General features: G+C 47.3%; 2 protein-coding genes across 3 annotated transcripts in view; both read left to right on the forward strand.

Annotated features, from left to right (window-relative positions):
- LOC119954900 (protein FAM180A) overlaps positions 1-16830 on the forward strand; it is a 118357-nt gene extending 101527 nt beyond the window's left edge. The window contains exons 4-6 of one of the 2 annotated variants that reach the window (XM_038780534.1): positions 242-345; positions 14119-14455; positions 16388-16830. In XM_038780534.1, coding sequence (XP_038636462.1) covers positions 242-345; positions 14119-14439 — 425 coding nt within the window. In that variant the 3' untranslated portion in view covers positions 14440-14455; positions 16388-16830. Of the gene's footprint in view, positions 1-241; positions 346-14118; positions 15434-16387 lie in introns of those variants that run through there. The other variant, XM_038780535.1, reaches the window with a different exon arrangement.
- slc13a4 (solute carrier family 13 member 4) overlaps positions 1-24228 on the forward strand; it is a 230306-nt gene that overhangs the window by 39217 nt on the left and 166861 nt on the right. The window lies entirely within an intron of this gene.

Below are 24228 nucleotides of genomic sequence, written 5' to 3' on the forward strand. Positions count from 1 at the left end.
ACCCCTGTGCCTATCACAAGATAATGAGTGTGTGTGAATGTGGGCTGGGTCTCCCAGGATAGCGTTTGCATTACATAAAATAAAAGTGAATTTTATGATTTGTCTAATGTGGAGGATCCAGTGCTGTCCTCAGTGTTATTGATTTTGTGCCAGCAATGTTATTCTTGATGTTAATATTGTTGATGACAGTTGTTGAAGTGCTTGATTTTGTAACAGTTTTCATTTCCCTTCCCTCTTCCAGTTCTCTTCCCATCTGCACAGAGGTTGAAAAGAAACCTGGTTTCCGACGTTCCTATTGATCCTGTTTTCCAGAAGTCACAGAAGGATGTGGAGCTGCTGTATGAGGTTTCTCGATCTTTCTCTCTATCCCTCTTTTGCATTTCTCTTCCACTGTTTTTGAATACTTGTATAATTAACGAGCTCCCAAAACTGCTCAATGAATATAGTCATTTATCAATTTCCTTTAAAGACAAGGGGAGCACGGTGGCACAATGGTTAGCACTGCTGCCTCACGACACTGAGGACCCAGGTTCAATCCCGGCCCCGGGTCACTGTCCGTGTGGAGTTGGCACATTCTCCCCGTGTCTGTGTGGGTCTCATCCCCACAACCCAAAAGTTGTGCAGGGTAGGTGCCGGCCACTCTAAGTTGCCCCTTGATTGGAAAAAATAATTGGGTACTCTAAATTTTAATACAAATTTTCTTTAAAGATAATGGTATTTTTCTGATTTTCTGGGTGAAGGATTATTAATTGCTGTTGGTTCTAAGATTTAGAGAGTATCACAGTGCAGTGGAATTTGTAACTTGAATGATATATTCTATTGTTCAATGTAACTGCCTGGGTGATGGAACAAGTGCAGTTGAACATTCTTTGGATAGATGTGTCATGGTTCTGGATTGACACGATACTTTATAATGTCTTCAAACATTCTGTTTTAAATCAGCAAGGTGCTGCAGGATCCCGGCTGTGCAGAGCTATGCAGTGCACCAAATTAGTTTGGAGCACGATGATATTTTGCAGTGTCTGAACAGTAGCCAGCAACCACCCGAATATAGCCGAAATCAAAGAGAACTGTCCAGGCAAATGTCCCTGATTTGAGGAAACTTGCCCACTGCAAGTTGCTGCTGCTATTCTGCACATGTATTCTCAACCTTGCCCCTCGTCTGAGGTTAAGTCAGCTCCCCCCACCCCCCCAAAAGATTGCCCATTTTAATCTGGAACTGTGGCAACTTTACCTTTTAAATTAAAATCATTCTGGGCCTGCAAAAGCTACGTGGACACAAAGGGATTATTAAATAATGGGCACTAATTGTAATGGGAAATTGAAGTTTGTCATGATGTTGATATGAACACACAAGGTGAATGATTTGTATGACTCACCAACAACTTGCAGATGTAGTTGCTTAAATAGAAAGAATTGATGCTGCAGCACCCTCTAGTGAAACAGAATGAAAGAGGTTGAACCTTGAAGCAGCCTCTGGTCAAATAATAATGAAACACTCATACTTCCTGATAGCTCTGTGAACTTCCCTTCTAAATGGAAATGTAAGAAACAGGCAGCAGGTCATTTGTAACTTAACCCAGTGTTTCCCTCTCCTTGATTGAGGTGTCTATGGTTTAGAACATAGAACATAGAACAGTACAGCACAGTACAGGCCCTTCAGCCCACGATGTTGTGTCGACTATTTATCCAAATCTAACATCAACCTAACCGACACCCCTTCAATTTACTGCTGTCCATGTGCCTGTCTGAGAGTCACTTAAATGTCACTCATGACTCTGACTCCAGCACCTCTGCTGGCAGTGCATTCCACACACCCACCACTCTCTGTGTAAAGAACCTACCTCTAACATCTCCGCTATACCTTCCTCCAATCACCTTAAAATTATGTCCCCTCGTGACAGACATTTCCACCCTGGGGAATAGTCTCTGGCTATCCACTCTATCCATGCCTCTCATCACCTTGTACACCTCTATCAGGTCACCTCTCTGCCTTCTTCATTCACTCTAGTGAGAAAAGTCCTAGCTCCCTCAACTTTTCTTCATAAGACATGCCCTCCAGTCCAGGCAGCATCCTGATAAATCTCCTCTGTGCCCTCTCCAAAGCATCCACATCCTTCCTATAATGAGGCGACCAGAACTGGACACAATACAATTCCTGGGGCATTGGGATTGGCTCTGGAAGAGGATGGGAACTGTACAAACTGGACGGGTTACACCTGAGCAGGACTGACTCTGAGGTCGGGGACTATTTGCTGGAGCGGTTGGGGAGCGTTCAAACTACTGTATGTGGAAGGGGCTTGGGAGAGGTCCTGATTACTCTATATGTAAGGGGCTGGGGAGAGGAGTTTATTACTGCATTTGTATAGAGCTGGAGAGAGGGGCAAGGGGATGGGAACCTATACAGGAATCAGAGGAGGGGGGAGTCAAGGAAAAAAACAAAATACAAAAGGGGAATAAGAAAAGTGAATGGCAGAGAAAGCAAGGACCAGATTCAAACAGGGCCACAGTAAAAAATAGTGGGAATGGGACAAGGGATGTTAAAAAGACAAGCTTAAAGGCTTTTTGCCTTAACGCGCGTAGCATTCACAAATGAAGCGGATTAAATAATCACGCCAGTAGATATAAATGGGAATGATATTGCTGGGATTACGGAGACATGGCTGCAGGGTGACCAGGGATGGGAACTGAATGTCTAGGGGTATTCAATATTTAGGAAATACAGACAATAAGGGAAAGATGGTGGGGTTGCTTTGCTGGTTAAAGATTAAATTAACACAATAATGAGGAAGGATATTAGCTCTGACAATGTGGAATCTGTATGTGTCGAGCTGAGAAACACTAAGGGGAAAAAAACATCAGTGGGCATCGTATATGGACCCGCAAACCATAGTGACAATGTTGAGAATGGCATTAAACAGGGAATTAGAGACACTTGTAATCAAGGAACATATGTAATTATGGATGATTTTAATCTGAATAAAGATTGGGCAAATCAAATTAGTCACAGTGATGTAGAGGAGGAATTCCTGGAGTTTATATGGGATGGTTTTCTGGACCAGTGCATTGAGGAACCTACTAGAGAACAGGCCATCCTAGACTGGGTACTGTGTAATGAGAAAGGAGTAATTGGCAGTCTAGTTATCTGAGTCCCCATGGGGATGAGTGACCATAACACAATAAAATATTTAATCAAGATGGAGAGTGAGGTAGTTGATTCTGAGACTAGGGTCCTGAATCTTAATAAAAGAAACTTGGGTGATATGAGGCGAGGGTTGGCTAGGATGGATTTGGGAACGTTACTGAAAGGGATGACAGTGGATAGGCAATGGTAAACATTCAAGGAGTGCATGGGGGAACTGCAACAATTGTTTATTCCCGTCTGGCACAAAAATAAAATGGGAAAGGTGGTCAATCCATGGCATACAAGGAAAGTTAGAGATGGTATTAGATCTGAGGAAGGGGCAGCACGGTGGCGCACTGGTTAGCACTGCTGCCTCACGACACCGAGGTCCCATGTTCGATCCCGGCTCTGGGTCACTGTCCGTGTGGAGTTTGCATATTTTCCCCGTGTTTGCGTGGGTTTCACCCCCGCAACCCAAAGATCTTCAGGGTGGATGAATTGGCATCGCTAAATTGTCCCTTAATTGGAAAAAATTAATTGGGTACTCTAAATTTATATTAAAAAATGATCTGAGGAAGAAGCATACAGATTGGCCAAGAAAAGAACAGATCTGAGGATTGGCAGCAGTTTAGAATTCAGCAAAGGAGGACAAGGGGATGGATTAAGAAGGGGAAAACAGAATATTCTTCGATGTGATTCTGCAAGTGAACAACTTGCTGAATAGTCCAGAGTGTTGTAACAGCTACTCAAACAACCAGTGTGGTCAAGATTGTAATGCGGCTCATTTACACTTTGTAGAAGCAACAGACGAGAGTAAGCTTGCGGAGGACCATAGAAACTGAGTGCAAACTTTTCTATAGTCATGTGAAGAGTTATGTCAGGGGAATCTATAATATGGGACAAAGAAATGGCTGAGCAACTAAACACATACTTTGATTCTGTCTTCACAAATGAAGATGCATATTAAATACCAGAAACATTGGGGAACATGAGGTTTAGTGAGAGGGAGAAAGAGAGGAAGGAAGAGAAGGAGATCAGTATTAGTAGAGAAATATCTCCAAATTTGCCGAAGATACAAAGTTAGGTGGGAGGGTGATCTTTCAGTGTGATTTGGACAAGTTGAGTGAGTGGGCAAGTAAATGGCAGGTGCAGTATAATTTGGATAAATGTGGGGTTATCCACTTTGGTAGCAAAAATGGGAAGGCAGACTATTATCTGGATGGCCATAAATGAGGAGAGGGGTATGTGCAGCAAGACCTGGGTGTCCTCGTATGCCAGTCGCTGAAGGTAAGCATGCAGGTACAGCAGGTGGTAAAGAAGGCCAATGGTATGCTGGCCTTCATTGCGAGGGGATTCGAGTACAGGAGCAGGGATGTGTTGCTGCCTTGGTGAGGCCATACTTGGAATATTGTGTGCAGTTCTGGTCTTCTTATCTTCTTGCTCTAGCGGGAGTGCAGCAAAGGGTTACCAGGCTGATTCCTGGGATGGCGGGACTGACGTATGAGGAGAGATTGAGTTGGTTAGGATTGTATTCGCTGGAGTTCAGAAGAATGAGGGGATCTCATAGAAACCTATAAATTTCTAACAGGACTGGACAGGGTAGAGGCAGGAAGGATGTTCCTGATGGTGGGGGTGTCCAGAACCAGGGGTCACAGTCTGAGGACAGGCGGTAGACCATTTCGGACAGAGAAATGAGGAGACATTTCTTCACCCAGAGAGTGGTGAAAGTGGAATTCGTTGAGGGCCAAACATTGTGGCACAATTTAAGTAAATAAGAAAAAGTCCAAAAGTCCCAAAATATGCACAATTGGCGTTTGATAAGGGGCCACAATGGGGGCAATGTGCGGCCAGGGCTGCACATAGCCCGTTTTGTACACCTAGGAGCTTCGCTCGCTGGAGCTTCGCTCGCTGGAGCTTCGCTCGCTGGAAATTCTCAGTGTAGTGACAGATCGAGATGCAATATTCAAATGGCGTCTTGATCTGCAAGGTCCCCAAAGCGACCCCCGACCCCCCCCCCCCCCCCCCCCCAATCGTTCCATTCAAAAAATAGCAGCTTAGCACCTTGACAGTGCCAGGCCAGCATCCAGTTGGCACTGCCAGGTTAGTACTCCCAGGGTGCCCAGATGGCACCAGACATGCAAGGGTACCACCCTGCCCAAAGAGCATGTACCTGAGGGCCTCCGATTTCCTGGGAGACCCCCATGAGTGCCGTTGCGTCTGGTCCCACAATGATGGTGTTAGATCTCGGAGAGGCTCTGCGATCCGGGTTGATCAGGAGCTGTGCCTGAGTGAGCTGCTTTTCAGCCTTTGTTCGATTGTGCCCTGTACTTTTTCAAGAAGCAGAGATCGCACTTAGGGCAAAGGGGATTACAGCATATGGCGGAATGCGGGATTATCATAATGAATGGCGAGCAGGATTAACGGCCAAATGGCCTCCTCCTGCTTCTATTTGTATGTTTCTATGTTTCTCCAATTTACCTGCCCATTGCCGTGTAGTTACCAGTCCTTGGCACTTTAAGACAGCCATCTTTTTTAAACTATCAGCTTTTAAACTGTGTGTTTTTCCTGTTCTTTTGGAGCTACACATCTGGCTGCTCTTTGTTGAACTTTGTTTAAACTTTTAAAACTTCACTTCGACAGGTAGCAATCCCTCCTGGTGATTTCTGCAGCTTTTCCTCCCTTGCCCGTTTCTTTTATCGATTTCACTGGAAGATCCTGCTGCCGAGGCCCAAGGGGCCGTTTTGCAAACCCTTTAACTTTGCTTTTTTTTAACAGGTTGAGGACATCCCCTCCTGGAAACCCCAGAACGTTGTTGTTTGTTTAGCACAGCGATTGCTGTCCTGGTCCCCACATTTCTGTCACAAGTCTCCTGCCTAAAAGGTGACTCCAGCCTCTGGGTGATTAGCCTCTCTCGGTCCCCATTGGTCCTTCAAGACAGGTGACCCTCTTCATGCCGTGTTGCCCTTAAAGGGTCAGCACCAGAAATCACCACGGTGACCACTGGTACTTTGGGTATCTACCTCCACCACAAGTGCCCACCTTGCCATGGTGGCTTCGTCAATGTCCCTGATCTCGGTTAATTCCATGGCTGCCTCCTCTTCACTGGTTACAACTGGAAGGCAGGAGACAACTCCATCCAACCACGCTCTCTCATGGGCATTATCGACACTTGTATTTCTCCTGCAAGGCTAAAAGGGGCACTGCCGTCCTCCATGACCAATGTCTGCTTCTCCAGTTCAGTAAAAGCTGCAAATATCTGTGGTGACTGCTCCTCAGCAGCACGATGGCCAGAATTTCCATTTTATCTTCTAAGCGCTAGACTAGGCGAGAAAAGCAACTTGTCGACTGCACAATCAACCTTTCTCGCCGTATTGTCCAGGACCAGGAAGTAATGAATCCTGGAGGTGTGTCCCATGCAACATGAATTAACAGGCAACATCAGCCCCCCACATACACATAAGGAACTCCCCCCTCCCCCCACCCCATCCCCAATACCCCCATGTACAAGGAGGCACCTCCCCCCCCCCCACCCCCCCGTGGGCTCCCCAAAGGAACACCCTGGCATACCCACTGCCATTGGTCCCTGGCACCCATGTCACTCCACCCCAGTCCATAACTCTGACCCTTTTCTGAGGGGTCAGTGAGTGCCTCAGGCCTACATTCCTTCCAAATTCAAGAGCAGCTTGTGGTCTTCGGCTCCTCAGCTGATGGGTATCCTGGAGGGTGAAGACCCAGCAACCTGCTGGCCTGAGGTTTCCTGGAGGGTGAAGACCCGGCAACCTGCCAGCCTGAGGTTTCCTCGAGGGTGAAGACTCGGAAACCTGCTGGCCTGAGGTTTGAGGGTGGCATTTAATTTGCAGAACAGATCAGATCATTGAATCTCTTCTGATGTGGGATTCAACTTCTGCAGACTGCACTCCTGCTGTGGACAGTGCCAGCTATTCCATCCATCCTTAGTCTGGGTGAGTGGCTTCCTCCTGTCACCCTCTGAAGAGGGAACCTCCCTCCTCTGCATCGTGGCCTCCTGGAGGACTTCCAGCCTCCATCTGAAAATCTGTCCTGCCCTGGGTCTGCACCTCTGGTTCTCCTGGGAATTCCCAGTCTCCTTACGATTCTGTTTTTTCCAAGCTGGAGTTGGAGCACTCAATCAATAGCTCACAAAATGGCTGCTGCGGCCAGTTTCGAATAGACTCGCACTTGAGAAGCCCCGCCTCCCAATGAAGGAGCGCCCTCTTGAAACCCGTGGCCAATTACTCTTTCACCTCGGAGAGCATTCAGGACACCCACCCATGGAGAAAACCCGAGCCAATATAAACAATTAAAGATGGATCAGTGAATAAAGGATTGAAGTGATCAGGGAACAGGCTGTGGGTATTTGTAATCAGAATATTTGGTGATACAACCTGGTTGGGCCAAAAGACCTGTTTGTGTGCTGTAAGTTCAGTGTATTATTAAACTCTTCAGTGGCATAAACACTCAGATAATTACTACTCAGTGGCTTGGTCTCAAACTATACTTTATTTGATAACTGGGTTCCTCACTAGACTCCTCATAAATGACTAAACCCCATAATAATCCTCTCCAGTAATTAGATCTCTCGCAGTAAACATTCTTCAATGACTACATTCTTCACACTATCATTATGTTAGTGCTCAGTATCGCTCGGTTACTGTCCCCACCAACCAGGAGCATCTATACCGCTCCTGTGTCAATGGGATTCTCAGTGTCCTTTCTGAAAGGCCCTTCCGACAGTTAATGTTCCAGTGAATGGATCCCCTCACTGTAAACATTCTGACAGGTTCTCTCGCTTGCAACCTCACTGACTTTGGACGCTAATGGTAACAGGGGACGATGACAAAAATCTTCATTGTGAACATTCGCGATGGTATCTGCCTTTACATTAGAATACTTCACGATATCTGACTATAGCAGCCCATCCAACCCCACCCTCACCCACAACCAATAACGCTCTTCCCCATTACTCAGCCACTTCTTTATCCTCTTCATTGTTACTAATCTGTCGCAGTGTGCCTCCTCATTGGTTCCGTCTCTCATAACTTTGCTGCTCATTGATCTGTTGTCCTACAGAATTGAATGAAATGAAACGGTCCAAGGTAAGAAGTTGTCAATGCTAGCCAACTGCCCATCCATACTGAGATCCAGGTTTCAATCCTCGCCAACTGCCCATCCATACTGAGATCCAGGTTTCAATCCTCGCCAACTGCCCATCCATACTGAGAACCAGGTTTCAATCCTCGCCAACTGCCCATCCATACTGAGATCCAGGTTTCAATCCTCGCCAACTGCCCATCCATACTGAGATCCAGGTTTCAATCCTCGCCAACTGCCCATCCATACTGAGAACCAGGTTTCAATCCTCGCCAACTGCCCATCCATACTGAGATCCAGGTTTCAATCCTCGCCAACTGCCCATCCATACTGAGATCCAGGTTTCAGTCATAGCCAACTGCCCATCCATACTGAGATCCAGGTTTCAATCCTCGCCAACTGCCCATCCATACTGAGATCCAGGTTTCAATCCTCGCCAACTGCCCATCCATACTGAGATCCAGGTTTCAGTCCTCGCCAACTGCCCATCCATACTGAGATCCAGGTTTCAATCCTTGCCAACTGCCCATCCATACTGAGATCCAGGTTTCAATCCTCTCCAACTGCCCATCCATACTGAGATCCAGGTTTCAGTCCTCGCCAACTGCCCATCCATACTGAGATCCAGGTTTCAATCCTCGCCAACTGCCCATCCATACTGAGATCCAGGTTTCAGTCCTCGCCAACTGCCCATCCATACTGAGATCCAGGTTTCAATCCTAGCCAACTGCCCATCCATACTGAGATCCAGGTTTCAGTCCTCACCAACTGCCCATCCATACTGAGATCCAGGTTTCAATCCTAGCCAACTGCCCATCCATACTGAGATCCAGGTTTCAATCCTAGCCAACTGCCCATCCATACTGAGATCCAGGTTTCAGTCCTCGCCAACTGCCCATCCATACTGAGATCCAGGTTTCAATCCTAGCCAACTGCCCATCCATACTGAGATCCAGGTTTCAGTCCTGGCCAACTGCCCATCCATACTGAGATCCAGGTTTCAATCCTAGCCAACTGCCCATCCATACTGAGATCCAGGTTTCAATCCTCGCCAACTGCCCATCCATACTGAGATCCAGGTTTCAATCCTCGCCAACTGCCTATCCATATTGTGATCCAGGTTTCAATCCTCGCCAACTGCCCATCCATACTGAGATCCAGGTTTCAATCCTCGCCAACTGCCCATCCATACTGAGATCCAGGTTTCAATCCTAGCCAACTGCCCATCCATACTGAGATCCAGGTTTCAATCCTCGCCAACTGCCCATCCATACTGAGATCCAGGTTTCAGTCCTGGCCAACTGCCCATCCATACTGAGATCCAGGTTTCAGTCCTCGCCAACTGTCCATCCATACTGAGAACCAGGTTTCAATCCTAGCCAACTGCCCATCCATACTGAGATCCAGGTTTCAATCCTCGCCAACTGCCCATCCATACTGAGATCCAGGTTTCAATCCTCGCCAACTGCCCATCCATACTGAGATCCAGGTTTCAATCCTCGCCAACTGCCCATCCATACTGAGATCCAGGTTTCAGTCCTAGCCAACTGCCCATCCATACTAAGATCCAGGTTTCAGTCCTCGCCAACTGCCCATCCATACTGCGATCCAGGTTTCAGTCCTCGCCAACTGCCCACCCATACTGAGATCCAGGTTTCAGCCCTAGCCAACTGCCCATCCATACTGAGATCCAGGTTTCAATCCTAGCCAACTGCCCATCCATACTGAGATCCAGATTTCAGTCCTGGCCAACTGCCCATCAATACTGAGATCCAGGTTTCAATCCTAGCCAACTGCCCATCCATACTGAGATCCAGGTTTCAATCCTCGCCAACTGCCCATCCATACTGAGATCCAGGTTTCAATCCTCGCCAACTGCCCATCCATACTGAGATCCAGGTTTCAATCCTAGCCAACTGCCCATCCATACTGAGATCCAGGTTTCAATCCTCGCCAACTGCCCATCCATACTGAGATTCAGGTTTCAGTCCTCGCCAACTGCCCATCCATACTGAAATCCAGGTTTCAGTCCTGGCCAACTGCCCATCCATACTGAGATCCAGGTTTCAATCCTCGCCAACTGCCCATCCATACTGAGAATCAGGTTTCAGTCCTCGCCAACTGCCCATCCATACTGAGATCCAGGTTTCAGTCCTGGCCAACTGCCCATCCATACTGAGATCCAGGTTTCAATCCTCGCCAACTGCCCATCCATACTGAGATCCAGGTTTCAGTCCTAGCCAACTGCCCATCCATACTGAGATCCAGGTTTCAATCCTAGCCAACTGCCCATCCATACTGAGATCCAGGTTTCAGTCCTCGCCGACTGCCCATCCATACTGAGATCCAGGTTTCAATCCTAGCCAACTGCCCATCCATACTGAGATCCAGGTTTCAATCCTCGCCAACTGCCCATCCATACTGAGATCCAGGTTTCAATCCTCGCCAACTGCCCATCCATACTGAGATCCAGGTTTCAGTCCTGGCCAACTGCCCATCCATACTGAGATCCAGGTTTCAATCCTCGCCAACTGCCCATCCATACTGAGATCCAGGTTTCAATCCTCGCCAACTGCCCATCCATACTGAGATCCAGGTTTCAGTCCTGGCCAACTGCCCATCCATACTGAGATCCAGGTTTCAGTCCTCGCCAACTGCCCATCCATACTGAGATCCAGGTTTCAATCCTCGCCAACTGCCCATCCATACTGAGATCCAGGTTTCAATCCTCGCCAACTGCCCATCCATACTGAGATCCAGGTTTCAGTCCTAGCCAACTGCCCATCCATACTGAGATCCAGGTTTCAGTCCTAGCCAACTGCCCATCCATACTGAGATCCAGGTTTCAGTCCTAGCCAACTGCCCATCCATACTGAGACCCTGATTTCAGTCTTTTAGATTGCAGTCTGGAATTATAAAAAAACATCTTTGTTCAGAAATACATCATGGGCGGGATTCTCCAGTCTGCCAGCCCCGTGTTTCTCACCGGCGCGCTGTTCGTTGGCGGCGGGATTCAAAATTCCCGCTGCTCCAATGGGATTTCCCATTGAGGCCACCCCACGTCGCTGGGAAACTCATGGGCGGGCGTACTCTGCCAATGGACAGAGAGAATCCGAGTGGCCAGAGAATTCCAGCCCATACTTCTCCTGTCTGATACTCAGTCTTTGATAGCTTCACAGACCTTGGACATGTATGTTTTATGGACAATTTTAGGTTTATGCCTGGTATGGAGGGCATTAGCTACGAGGAGCGGTTGAATAAACTTGGTTTGTTCTCACTGGAACGAAGAAGGTTGAGGGGCGGCCTGATAGAGGTCTACAAAATTATGAGGGGCATAGACAGAGTGGATAGTCAGAGGCTTTTCCCCAGGATAGAGGGGTCAATTACTAGGGGGCATAGGTTTAAGGTGCAAGGCTCAAAGTTTAGAGGAGATGTACGAGGTAAGTTTTTACACAGAGGGTAGTGGGTGCCTGGAACTCGCTGCCGGAGGAGGTGGTGGAAGCAGGGACGATAGTGACATTTAAGGGGCATCTTGACAAATATATGAATAGGATGGGAATAGAGGGATTTCAGACCCAGGAAGTGTAGAAGATTGTATTTTAGACGGGCAGCATGGTCGGTGCAGGCTTGGAGGGCCAAAGGGCCTGTTCCTGTGCTGTACTTTTCTTTGTTCTTTGTTCTTTGTTCTCTATGTTTCTTTGCATTTCCATTTTAGATCAATTTTCATGGTAGGTTGAACTGGAGAGAGGGGATATAGGTTTTTGACTTTGGAGATGGAGATGGAGAATTTGTTATAATTGACCCCTGACAATCTAGCCATGATATTGAGTGTAGGTCAGCTTGTGTTGCAATAATGGGCGGCACAGTAGCACAGTGGTTAGCACTGTTGCTTTACAGTGCCAGGGACCCAGCTTCCATTCCACACTTGGATCAGTTTGCGGAGTCTGTACGTTTTCCCCATGTCTGTGTGTTTCCTCCGGGTGCTCCGGTTTCCTCTGACAAGTACATAGATCCCTCAAAGCTGCCACCCAGGTTAATAGGATTTGTTAAGAAGGCGTATGGTGTGTTGGCTTTCATTAACAACGCGATTGAGTTTAAGAGCCGCAAGATTTTGCTGCAGCTTTATGAAACCCTGGTTCAACCACACTTGGAATATTGTGTCCAGTTCTGGTCGTAACATTATAGGAAGGATGTGGATGCTTTGGAGAGGGTACAGAGGAGATTTACCAGGATGCCGCTTGGACTGGAGGGCATGTCTTATGAAGAAAGTTTGAGGGAGCTAGGGCTTTTCTCACTGGAGCGAAGAAGAAAGAGAGGTGACTTGATAGAGGTGTACAAGGTGATGAGAGGCATGGATAGAGTGGATAGCCAGAGACTTTTCCCCAGGGCGGAAATGGCTGTCACTAGGGCACATAATTTTAAGGTGATTGGAGGAAGGTATAGGGGAGATGTCAGAGGCAGGTTCTTTACACAGAGAGTGGTGGGTGTGTGGAATGCACTGCCAGCAGAGGTGGTGGAGTCAGAGTCATTAGGGACATTTAAGCAACTCTTGGACAGGCACATGGACAGCAGTAAATTGAAAGGGTGTAGGTTAGGTTGATCTTAGATTAGAATAAGTGGTCGGCACAACATCGTGGGCCGAAGGGCCTGTACTGTACTGTTCTATGTTCTAAGTCTCAAAAGACATGCCTGTTAGGTGAATTGGATATTCTGAATTCTCCCTCTGTGTACACGAACAGGCGCCGGAATGTGGTGACTAGGGGATTTTCACAGTAACTTCATTGCAGTGTTAATGTAAGCCTACTTGTGACAATAAAGATTATTGTTATTGTTATTTTGTAATTCACTGAATACTTTTGAAATATATACTGACCTCAGCTCTTGCAATTTAGTGGATTTCAATGTTCAATCAACTGAATCACAAACCAGAGCATAAAATTCATCCAAACACCTGTCTCTATTCGACAGACCATGTGATTAATTCCAAGGGCTGAATTTTTCATGATGCGGAGATGCCGGCGTTGGACTGGGGTGAGCACAGTAAGAAGTCTTACAACACCAGGTTCAAGTCCAACAGGTTTGTTTCAAACACTCGCTTTCGGTGCACTGCTCCTCCCTGGGGTCAACCCTATCTCTGGATCTGTAAAGACTTGATTACCTGCAAGTGCTTGCATTTAAAGCATTGTCTGGCATCTTTGAATTTGTCTATATATATGTTTCTGGAACCTACCTCTCCATTCACCTGAGGAAGGAGCAGTGCTCCGAAAGCTAGTGTTTGAAACAAACATGTTGGACTTTAACCTGGTGTTGTAAGACATCTTACTGAATTTTTCATGGGGGCAGTGCTTGGGCATGGTGGGACTGTAACATTTCTCCCTTTACAGATAGAGGTTCAAACGTTGTTTTTAATTTCTCCATTGTTTTTCCAATTTGCATTCCAGTTACTTTCCTTTGTTTTTGCTGGAATAAAGCATGGATTCTGGACACCCTCCCAGACTTCAAGTGGATCACTCTTCATGTGTGAATTTATGTTGTGAAATTACACAGACTATTCCTCTGTGGAAGGCAGTCACAGCTGAGCTCAATCCTGTTTTAACTTTTCATTTCCAGACACCATTCATCAGGAGTGGGTGTCCTGACCATTCTTCTACTTCCCCCATATCTCACCTTCTGGGCAGTTGGACCGATTGTAGTCACTTATTAGTCCTCACTGAGGTCTAGGCACAGATCAACGATCAAATCTCCCACTTCATTGATTTCTGTAATTCATTTCGAGTGAAAAGGGGATCTGTGTGGATTATTTTCATTCTTTTACAAATCTCATTTTCGGCTGTATTTTTGGTGGTTTTGCCATTTTAATTTATATTTGTTTTCTGCATTTCTAGTTTCTTCTGGGTGGGTTGAACATAGATAACAACTTTAAATGCTCCCTGAAGGATGAAGAACTTGCATCATTGCGATCAGCAAAGAAGTTTGACGTTATTGTCAATCACATCATCCCCAAGAATATCACTGAGATCCGACGGCTTACTTACAGACTATCCAAATACATTGGTCAGCTGAGGTCTGAGGACTTTGAGAGGACATTGCTGACCTTGGTGTTCACAGCGTATCAGGCGTCGAGATCTCAGGGACATCAACAGGACACCTGGGAAGAGTCACTTGTGAATATTTTTCAGGCTTTAATACATGATTTGAAATCTTAATAATTCTGATTCTCAGGCAAGTGAACTTACAAAAATGTAACTCTTGAATATTTAACTCCGCTGCTTCTAATGATTTATTTGGATGGTTGCTCTTGTTTTCTGTACTTACAGCATGCTTTCCAAAGTAAGATCTCGCACAATCTGCACCTGGATCTGGCACAGACTTTATGTGGCATAAACATCTCCCAAAAATATAAGTGATGATGAAATGCTAATATCTTGAATATTGGGCCATTAAAGCATAACAAACATCAGGAGGTTCAACCACTAATGCTTCTGGTTCAAATATAATACCAATAAGATTAGTCAGCTGTTGCTAAGCTGGTAAAAGTTCTGTTAGCCAATGGATCCCAATGCAATTCTTGCAGATATTATTTTGTGCACATAATTAACCAGAACATCATACTTTTGTTGCAGATTTAGAAATATTAATAGCCCTTCTATTTAAATACAACATAAAAATATGATGGAACAGGTTGCTTTTCGATAACCCCGTTGAATTGTTTGTTTCAATGATGCCAGGGGCTTTGAGAAATGATGATGTACATAAAATACAACCTTACCTCCAAAATCGCAGAGGGATGTTTTGGATGGCAGTCTCCACTTACTGACGTGGATTTAGTAACAGTCTTTTGCTAGTAGCTCAAAAATAGCAATTATTCACTGGGGAACTTTAATTATCCATCTTGCACATTTGTCACATTCTTAGAAGAACTGAAGATGCCATATATTGTGGCAAACCCAGAAGAGGATAGCAACCTGAAATTTGCTCCAATTACGATGACTCTAACCCTTGGGAGGGGGGACTAAGAAGAACAGGAGGTTATGGAAAATCTGACTGTTTGCATTTCAGCGAAAGGAATCTTCTGTTCCAGTCTGATAAATATCATTATCCAAACCTGAGTCGCTCATATGGACCCATCATACACCTCCTGGGTACATTAAACACACCTGATTGTAATTGAGGATCAAATAAATCAGCTACCACAGGACAGCCTGTCTAGAGTCTGTTGTTGCATCAACATCTATTTTCATCACCTGAACATTTTCTTTCTGCGTATCTGGTCAAAAATACATATTACAGGGGGAGGCGAGGTAAAACTGCTGATTTAAAGTGTTCACTGGAAGAGTAATAAATGTATTTATTTTGTAATCTTTACCCATGTAACCCAGTAGTTCTCACACTGTTGCTCTCTGGGGTCCCGTCTAAGCTTCATTCTCATTGTGCTGTCATTGGAGGAAATGGGGAGGGATTGTCCAGTTGGGAACTCTAAATTTTGGGTGAAGAAGGACGGTGGTGGTCGTGGAATCAGTGGCACTCCTCGATAGTAAAATATCATTGATACCTGTGCTTTAATTAGTTAAAATGCAGAGCTTACCATAAAAGAGTGAAGTGTCCACAGATATTTGGCTCTATCCCCCCATATTAGATTGCTGACTACAGTTCCAATATTCAATCTCCAAACTTTCCCATTCACTGGTTCGCATCTTCTCCTGGCTGTACAGTAATCACTTAGCCAGGCAACACTCCCACAAATGGCTTTTCACAGTAACTTCATTTGAAGCCTACTTGACAATAAGCGATTTTCATTTCATTTTCAAATGGAGGTCGCGGAGCCCCCTGCTGAACTTTGTCAGGGGGCAACCTCCTTTGATGTGAGTAATTGACTGGGGGGGCACTACAGCTGCAGTCTGGGTTTCCTGCCAGACCCCACTCCTGCCGATTTGCTCCACCAGGCCCTCGGCCACTGATTTATTTCAGTGATCAATGTACATCGGTCAGGAAAAATAAACCTTTCCTTATGTTTGACTGCAACTTTTCTTCAAGAATGTTCTGTCTGATCACTGAATTCCTTGAAGGTTGTTTGATTTCTCGATGTTATTAATATTCTTTTGATATCCTAATGTGGTGAATCTGACATTCACCTTGTTTACTATCTTCCATCAGCTCCATCCCTTGGCCTGTGAATTGGAAATGGGCAAAGTGTTATCATCGCTGAACTTGTTGACAGAGATTCCTTTTCACTGAGGGAAACGTAACCTTTGTGTTTTCCGCATTCTATCATAGTTTCTAAATTTAACTTTTGATCTGGATGGTCTCTGCTAGGGGTTGGGAGTCTCGATTTCTACTTCTGAAGATGCAAAACTGATTATTAGAACTGAACTTGGATGTGGCTGTTTAACTTTGCACCAATCAGAGCTCACAAAGCTGCTGATTCACATGTGGGCAGGACAATAATTACATAAAGAGCTCGAATGACCACCTATGTTTTGAAAGTTTTTAAAAATTAAATGATAAAATGTTATTGAGTCTTTAATTAGTTTAAGGATTTATTCAATAAATGTCCGATTAAGTCAAATGTCATTTGAATAAATACTGATGTTAAGAAATGGTATTTATTTCAATTGGGAACTTGGGCATCATTTAATGGCCACCCTGTGCTTAAGCGAGAGCACGATGCGGCCGTTAGATCGCAGGAGAGGCCAAAAGTGAGAACCGGGCTGGGCGCCGATCAGTTTACAATCTAACAGTGAAATCAGGATCCTGCGATGTGGCAGGAAACCAACAGTCATCACTTAATCCCAATCTCCATCCAATGGACAGGACCGACTCCCTATCTAACGCCCTCCCCCACCCCCTGTCATCTAACCGCCTCCCACCAAGTGGTCACATGGGCGCTGATTAATGCACGTTTATAAAAATGTGTAACTAGTGGAATGGCTGCTGTGCAGAGCTGAGGAGGTGAGTGGCCATCTTCACTTCCAGGAAATGAACCCGGAGACACTGAGGTTGTTGCCCTAGTGCTCAGGGGAGAGGGTTTGGAGGTGGGTTGGGCCGAAGGAACCCAATCCCCGGAGCCAGACTTGGTCGAGATGGGCCGCCATGGGTTGGTTGGGGGGGGGGGCATGGGGATGGAACCATCAATTCACTAGACACGTGCTTTAAGATATGAACAGTGGTTTTAATCTACTTACAACAGAGCCAGCCTGTTCCGCGTTGAACTCTTCATGAACTGAACGACTGGCTCTGAGCATTGGTATTTATACAGCAGTCCAGGGGAGGAGTCATGGGCGGAGCCAAGGGTGGAGCCCTGTACAAACTCCTAAGCATTCCCAGCGCTACTCCCCCTAGTGGTCAGGCAACGCAACTGCGCTTACAAATGCATGGTCTCATGTATATACAATACAGTGTGAATTACGGAGTTACATTCACCCCCTACAAAAAAATCAAGTCCGGCGGGGGTGGTGGTTCATAAAAATGAGTCTGTCCGGTGGTCGGACTGTCCGGTGCGATCTGCGGAGCACCGGGGTTGCAGCCTCTTGCGGTGGCTGGACGGGTGTTGTGGGTTGGGGTACGATGGCAAACTCCAGGGAAGATCTCGTCCGAGCTCCATACCCGTCTGGTTCGACTGGGGACTGAGGGCGCTGGGGGTTAGCCGGTGTGGGCGCGCGGAACAGGTGGAGCGAGCTAGTGGGCTCGGGAGCGCGAGGGGGCGGCTGGGTTGCGCGGAACCGATGCAGCGAGCTAGTGGGCTCGGGAGCTCGAGGGGGCGGCAGGATGGGGTGTAGGGTGAGGGGTGCATCTGTAGTGATAGAAGGGATGCTGGATTCGGCGGGTGCAAGGTCCCGGAGGGATACGGTGTCCTTACGGCCGTCGGGGAACTCGACGAAGGCGTACTGGGGGTTGGAGTGAAGCAGGCGCACCTTCTCAACAAGGGGGTCGGTTTTCTGTGCCCTGACGTGCTTCCTCTTCGCATAGGAAATTGACTCATTGGTCATACACTTTCCTCCCTCCCACCACCCCTTCCTACTCCCTTTCCCCTCGCCTCCCCCCCCCCTCATCCGCCACATTTCCCTGTCCCTCCCACTCACCCTGTCCTCCCCACCCAGGATCTGTGTCACATCACTCCCGGGAGCTGGGACTGTGTTGGCACCGTCAGCGGGTCACTGTCGAGGGCAGGGAGGTGATGATAATGCGCAGAGAGCTGGGCGCTGGAGGTCCTCTATCTTTGATATAGTCTGACCCCTGCCTGTCTGCTGAGTACTCGCTCACACCCATCACCTGAATGTGGTTTGCCGGGGGGTGGAGGGGAACATCCTGGACCTTAATGTCAGGGGTCTGGAGCGGGGGTTGGCCCACATTGCGAACGAAAGTGTCAGAGGCGTCACATTTCTCGAATGCAACGTTTTTTAATGCTGTACATATGTGACACCGACTGTCCCTTGATGGTGCCACCTCACCTACCCCACCCTCCCAATCCCTCCCCCTTCCCCCCACACCCCCAGTGCCCTCTCGGTGATCCTCGACCTGCTTAACGGAGGGGCAACTGGATTGAGTCACGGCTGCCCTGCATCATATGGCTCTGCCACCTGGTGGTTACCCAATGTCTGCAGCATGGCGTTGACGTCCTCGGTGATGCGCCTCAGTGACTGGGACATTCCCTGGAGCGACCCGGCTATGCCCAGCTTTGAATGGGACACGTCCGCCAGCAACCAGGACATGCTCTGCAACACCTCGTCAAGGTCCACCTCAGACTGGGACACGTCCCCCAGCAACCAGGACATGCTCTGCAACACCTCGTCAAGGTCCACCTCAGACTGGGACACGTCCCACAGCACCTGGGACTTGTTGTCAAGCTGCTCTGTCAGGATTCTATGATTCTACGACATCCAAGGCTTGTGCTGCCCATGGCTGAGGCGCAGGACAGGAAAGCCCAGTAACAGGTGGACATACCCTGGGCCCACACGGACATTGCTGCGGCGCTCCAGAGCTTGGCCCAGTGAGGGCCTCGAAACCATTGGGCAGACGCTGACTGACCTTAGCCAGTCACCGAGGGACATGTCCCAGACACAGAGGGATACCGAGGAAGTGAGGGCCATGTGTCACTCGCTGAGGGACACTGGGCAGTGAGGGACATGTCCCAGACACAGAGGGATACCGAGGCAGTGAGGGACATGTCTCACTCGCTGAGGGACACCGAGGCAGTGAGGGCCATGTGTCACTCGCTGAGGGACACCGAGGCAGTGAGGGACATGTCTCACTTGCTGAGGGACACCGAGGCAGTGAGGGACATGTCTCACTCACTGAGGGACACTGGGCAGTGAGGGCCATGTGTCACTCGCTGAGGGACACCGAGGCAGTGAGGGACATGTCTCACTTGCTGAGGGACACCGAGGCAGTGAGGGACATGTCTCACTCGCTGAGGGACACCGAGGCAGTTAGAGCCATGTGTCACTCGCTGAGGGACACCGAGGCAGTGAGGGACATGTCCCAGACACAGAGGGATACCGAGGCAGTGAGGGACATGTCTCACTCGCTGAGGGACACCGAGGCAGTTAGGCCATGTCTCACTTGCTGAGGGACACCGAGGCAGTGAGGGACATGTCTCACTCGCTGAGGGACAGGTCCCAGTCTCAGTGCGCCATGGCCGAGGGCATCGACATCATGGTTCAGACGAGGGCGGGTCACCAAGACTGGCAGATGGAGGTGCCTCTGAAGATCACTCTGGCCTCACCTCCATGGAGTAGCCCGAGGTCCAGAGAGTTCCCTGTGTGAGGAGGGAGTGATGGGACCCATGCCAGCACTCTGCAGGGGAGGTGCTAGAGCAGTGCAGTGCCTCCAAATTCCACCGCCCCGACCTGACGCTAGCGGGCGGCAGAACAGGCTGACACGTTGTCAACTGTGACACCTAAAAGTCAACCCGGCCCATCCAGGCTGAGACTCTCCAGAGGACGCCCTCCAAAGGCATCACAGGAGAGAGGCTGCAGGCCACCTCCACTCTGATGTGCTGTTGAGGGTAACACCCTTGAAGAAGTGGCAGAACCAGAAAGATTAGGAAATTGGTGACACTTTAGTGTCATAGATAATAAGGGAAAAGAGCACATTTTTATCAACGCATACAATTAAACACTTTTTTGCACCACCTGTTCGATCTGTCTCTAACCTCTGACTTATGGTGTGAAGGATGGGCTGGGGGTGGGGGTGGTGCAGTGTCTGGGTGGCACAGGGAGAGGGCGTGTAAGATACATGAATGCCCCACATGGTTACCCCCTCACCGAGAGGTGGCAGGGCAGGGGGTAGCAGTGTGAGTCCGCCGTGTGTGACAGCATTCCATTTGTGTGATCTCATAGTTAGGGATCCTCTCGGAAGGAGCGATCACAATATGGTGGAATTTAAAACACAGATGGAGGTTGAGAAGGTCAAATCAAACACTGGTGTTTTGTGCTTAAACAAAGGAGATTACAATGGGATGAGAGAAGAACTAGCTAAGGTAGACTGGGAGCAAAGACTTTATGGTGAAACAGTTGAGGAACAGTGGAGAGCCTTCCAAGCGATTTCTCACAGTGCTCAGCAAAGGCTTATACCAACAAAAAGGAAGGACGGTAGAAAGAGGGAAAATCGACCGTGGATATCGAAGGAAATAAGCAAATTGAACGAAAAAGCATACAAAGTGGCAAAGGTTGGTGGGAGACTAGAAGACTGGGAAATCTTTAGAGGGCAACAGAAAGCTACTAAAAAAGCTATGAAGACGAGTAAGATAGATTATGAGAGTAAACTTGCTCAGAATATAAAAAAAGTTTCTACAAATATATAAAACAAAATGAGTGGCTAAGGTAAATATTGGTCCTTTAGAGGATGAGAAGGGAGATTTAATAATGGGAGATGAGGAAATGGCTGAGGAACTGAACAGGTTTTTTGGGTCGGTCTTCACAGTGGAAGACACAAATAACATGCCAGCGACTGATAGAAATGAGGCTATGACAGGAGAGGACCTTGATATGATTGTTATCACTAAGGAGGTAGTGATGGGCAAGCTAATGGGGCTAAAGGTAGACAAGTCTCCTGGCCCTGATGGAATGCATCCCAGAGTGCTAAAAGAGATGGCTAGGGAAATTGCAAATGCACTAGTAATAATTTACCAAAATTCACTGGACTCTGGGGTGGTCCCGGTGGATTGGAAATTAGCAAACGTGACGCCACTGTTTAAAAAAGGAGGTAGGCAGAAAGCGGGTAATTATAGGCCAGTGAGCTTAACTTCGGTAGTAGGGAAGATGCTGGAATCTATCAGCAACGAAGAAATACCGAGGCATCTGGATGGAAATTGTCCCATTGGGCAGACGCAGCATGGGTTCATAAAGGGCAGGTCGTGCCTAACTAATTTAGTGGAATTTTTTGAGGACATTACCAGTGCGGTAGATAACGGGGAGCTAATTGTTGTACATCTGGATTTCCAGAAAGCCTTTGACAAGGTGCCACACAAAAGGTTGTTGCATAAGATAAAGATGCAATGCATTAAGGGTAAAGTAGTAGCATGGATAGAGGATTGGTTAATTAATAGAAAGCAAAGAGTGGGGATTAATGGGTGTTTCTCTGGTTGGCAATCAGTAGCTAGTGGTGTCCCTCAGGGATCAGTGTTGGGCCCACAATTGTTCACAATTTACAGAGATGATTTGGAGTTGGGAACCAAGGGCAATGTGTCCAACTTTGCAGACGACACTAAGATGAGTGGTAAAGCGAAAAGTGCAGAGGATACTGGAAGTCTGCAGAGGGATTTGGATAGGTTAAGTGAATGGGCTAGGGTCTGGCAGATGGAATACAATGTTGACAAATGTGAGGTTATCCATTTTGGTAGGAATAACAGCAAACGGGATTATTATTTAAATGATAAAATATTAAAGCATGCTGCTGTGCAGAGAGACCTGGGTGTGCTAGTGCATGAGTCGCAAAGAGTTGGTTTACAGGTGCAACAGGTGATTAAGAAGGGAAATGGAATTTTGTCCTTCATTGCTAGAGGGATGGAGTTTAAGACTAGGGAGGTTATACTGCAATTGTATAAGGTGTTAGTGAGGCCACACCTGGAGTATTGTGTTCAACTTTGGTCTCCTTACCTGAGAAAGGACGTACTGGCACTGGAGGGTGTGCAGAGGAGATTCACTAGGTTAATCCCAGATCTGAAGGGGTTGGATTACGAAGAGAGGTTGAGTAGACTGGGACTGTACACGTTGGAATTTAGAAGGATGAGGGGGGATCTTATAGAAACGTATAAAATTATGAAGGGAATAGATAGGATAGATGCGGGCAGGTTGTTTCCACTGGCGGGTGACAGCAGAACTAGGGGACATAGCCTCAAAATAAGGGGAGGTAGATTTAGGACAGAGTATAGGAGGAACTTCTTCACCCAAAGGGTTGTGAATCTATTGAATTCCTTGCCCAGTGAAGCAGTTGAAGCTCCTTCATTAAATGTTTTTAAAATAAAGATAGATAGTTTTTTTGAAGAATAAAGGGATTAAGGGTTATGGTGTTCGGGCCGGAAAGTGGAGCTGAGTCCACAAAATGATCTAATTGAATGGCGGAGCAGGCTCGAGGGGCCAGATGGCCGACTCCTGCTCCTAGTTCTTATGTTCTTATGTTCTAATGTTCTCACCGTTCATCATCTCCCACAAACGCAACCCCCGCTACCCGCCTACCCGCTACCCCCCTATCCCTTGGGGATGAGTGACCATAATATGATAGAACTTTTCATCAAGCTGGAGAGTGAGGTAGTTGATTCTGAGACGAGGGTCCTGAATCTTAATAAAGGAAACCACGAAGATATGAGGCATGAGTTGGCTATTATTGATTGGGGAATGTTACTTAAAGGGATGACAGTGGATAGGCAATGGCAAACATTGAAGGAGTGCAAGGGGACTGCAACAATTGTTTATTCCTGTCTGTCAAAAAGTAAAACGGGAAAGTGGCCAAACCATGGCTTACAAGGGAAATGAGAGAAAGTGTTCGTTCCAAGGAAGAAGCATATAAATCGGCCAAGCAAAACAACAGCTATGAGGATTGGGAGCTGTTTAGAATTCAGCAAAGATGGACCAAGGAATTGATTAAGAAGGAGAAAATAGAGTCTGAAAATAAGCTTGCAGGGGACATAAAAACTGACTAAAAGTTTCCATAGTAACATGAAGACGGAAAGATTGGTGAAGACAAATGCAGTTTTGGTGTCCTCATCTGAGGAAGGATGTTCTTGCTATAGAACAAAGAACAAAGAAAATTACAGCACAGGAACAGGACCTTTGGCCCTCCCAGCCTGCGCCGATCCAGATCCAGGGGGAGTGCAGTCAAGGTTTACCCGACTGATTCCTGAGATAGCAGAACAGATGTATGAGGAGAGATTGAATCGCTTAGGATTGTATTCACTGGAGTTCAGAAGAATGAGGGGGGTTCTCATAGATAGCTGTAAAAGTCTAACCGGACTGGACAGGGCAGATGCAGGAAGGATGTTCCCGATGGTGGGTGTGTCCAGAACTGGGGGGTCACAGTCTGAGGATACGGGGTAGACCATTTAGGACAGAGATGAGGTTATATTTCTTCACCCAGAGAGTGGTCGGCCTGTGGAGCTCGTTACGACAGGAAGTAGTTGAGGGAAAGCATTGTGGGCCGGATTCTCTGTTTCAGAGTCTAAGTGCTCACGCCGGGACTGAATGGGCGGTGTTCTATGTGATGGAACCATCAATTCACTAGACACGTGCTTTAAGATATGAACAGTGGTTTTAATCTACTTACGACAGAGCCAGCCTGTTCCGCGTTGAACTCTCGATGAACTGAACGACTGGCTCTGAGCATTGGTATTTATACAGCAGTCCAGGGGGAGGAGTCATGGGCGGAGCCAAGGGTGGAGCCCTGTACAAACTCCTAAGCATTCCCAGCGCTACTCCCCCTAGTGGTCAGGCAATGCAATTCCGCTTACAAATGCATGGTCTCATGTATATACAATACAGTGTGAATTACGGAGTTACATT

Source organism: Scyliorhinus canicula, chromosome 20 (genome assembly GCF_902713615.1).
Source record: "Scyliorhinus canicula chromosome 20, sScyCan1.1, whole genome shotgun sequence".
Taxonomy (NCBI): domain Eukaryota; kingdom Metazoa; phylum Chordata; class Chondrichthyes; order Carcharhiniformes; family Scyliorhinidae; genus Scyliorhinus; species Scyliorhinus canicula.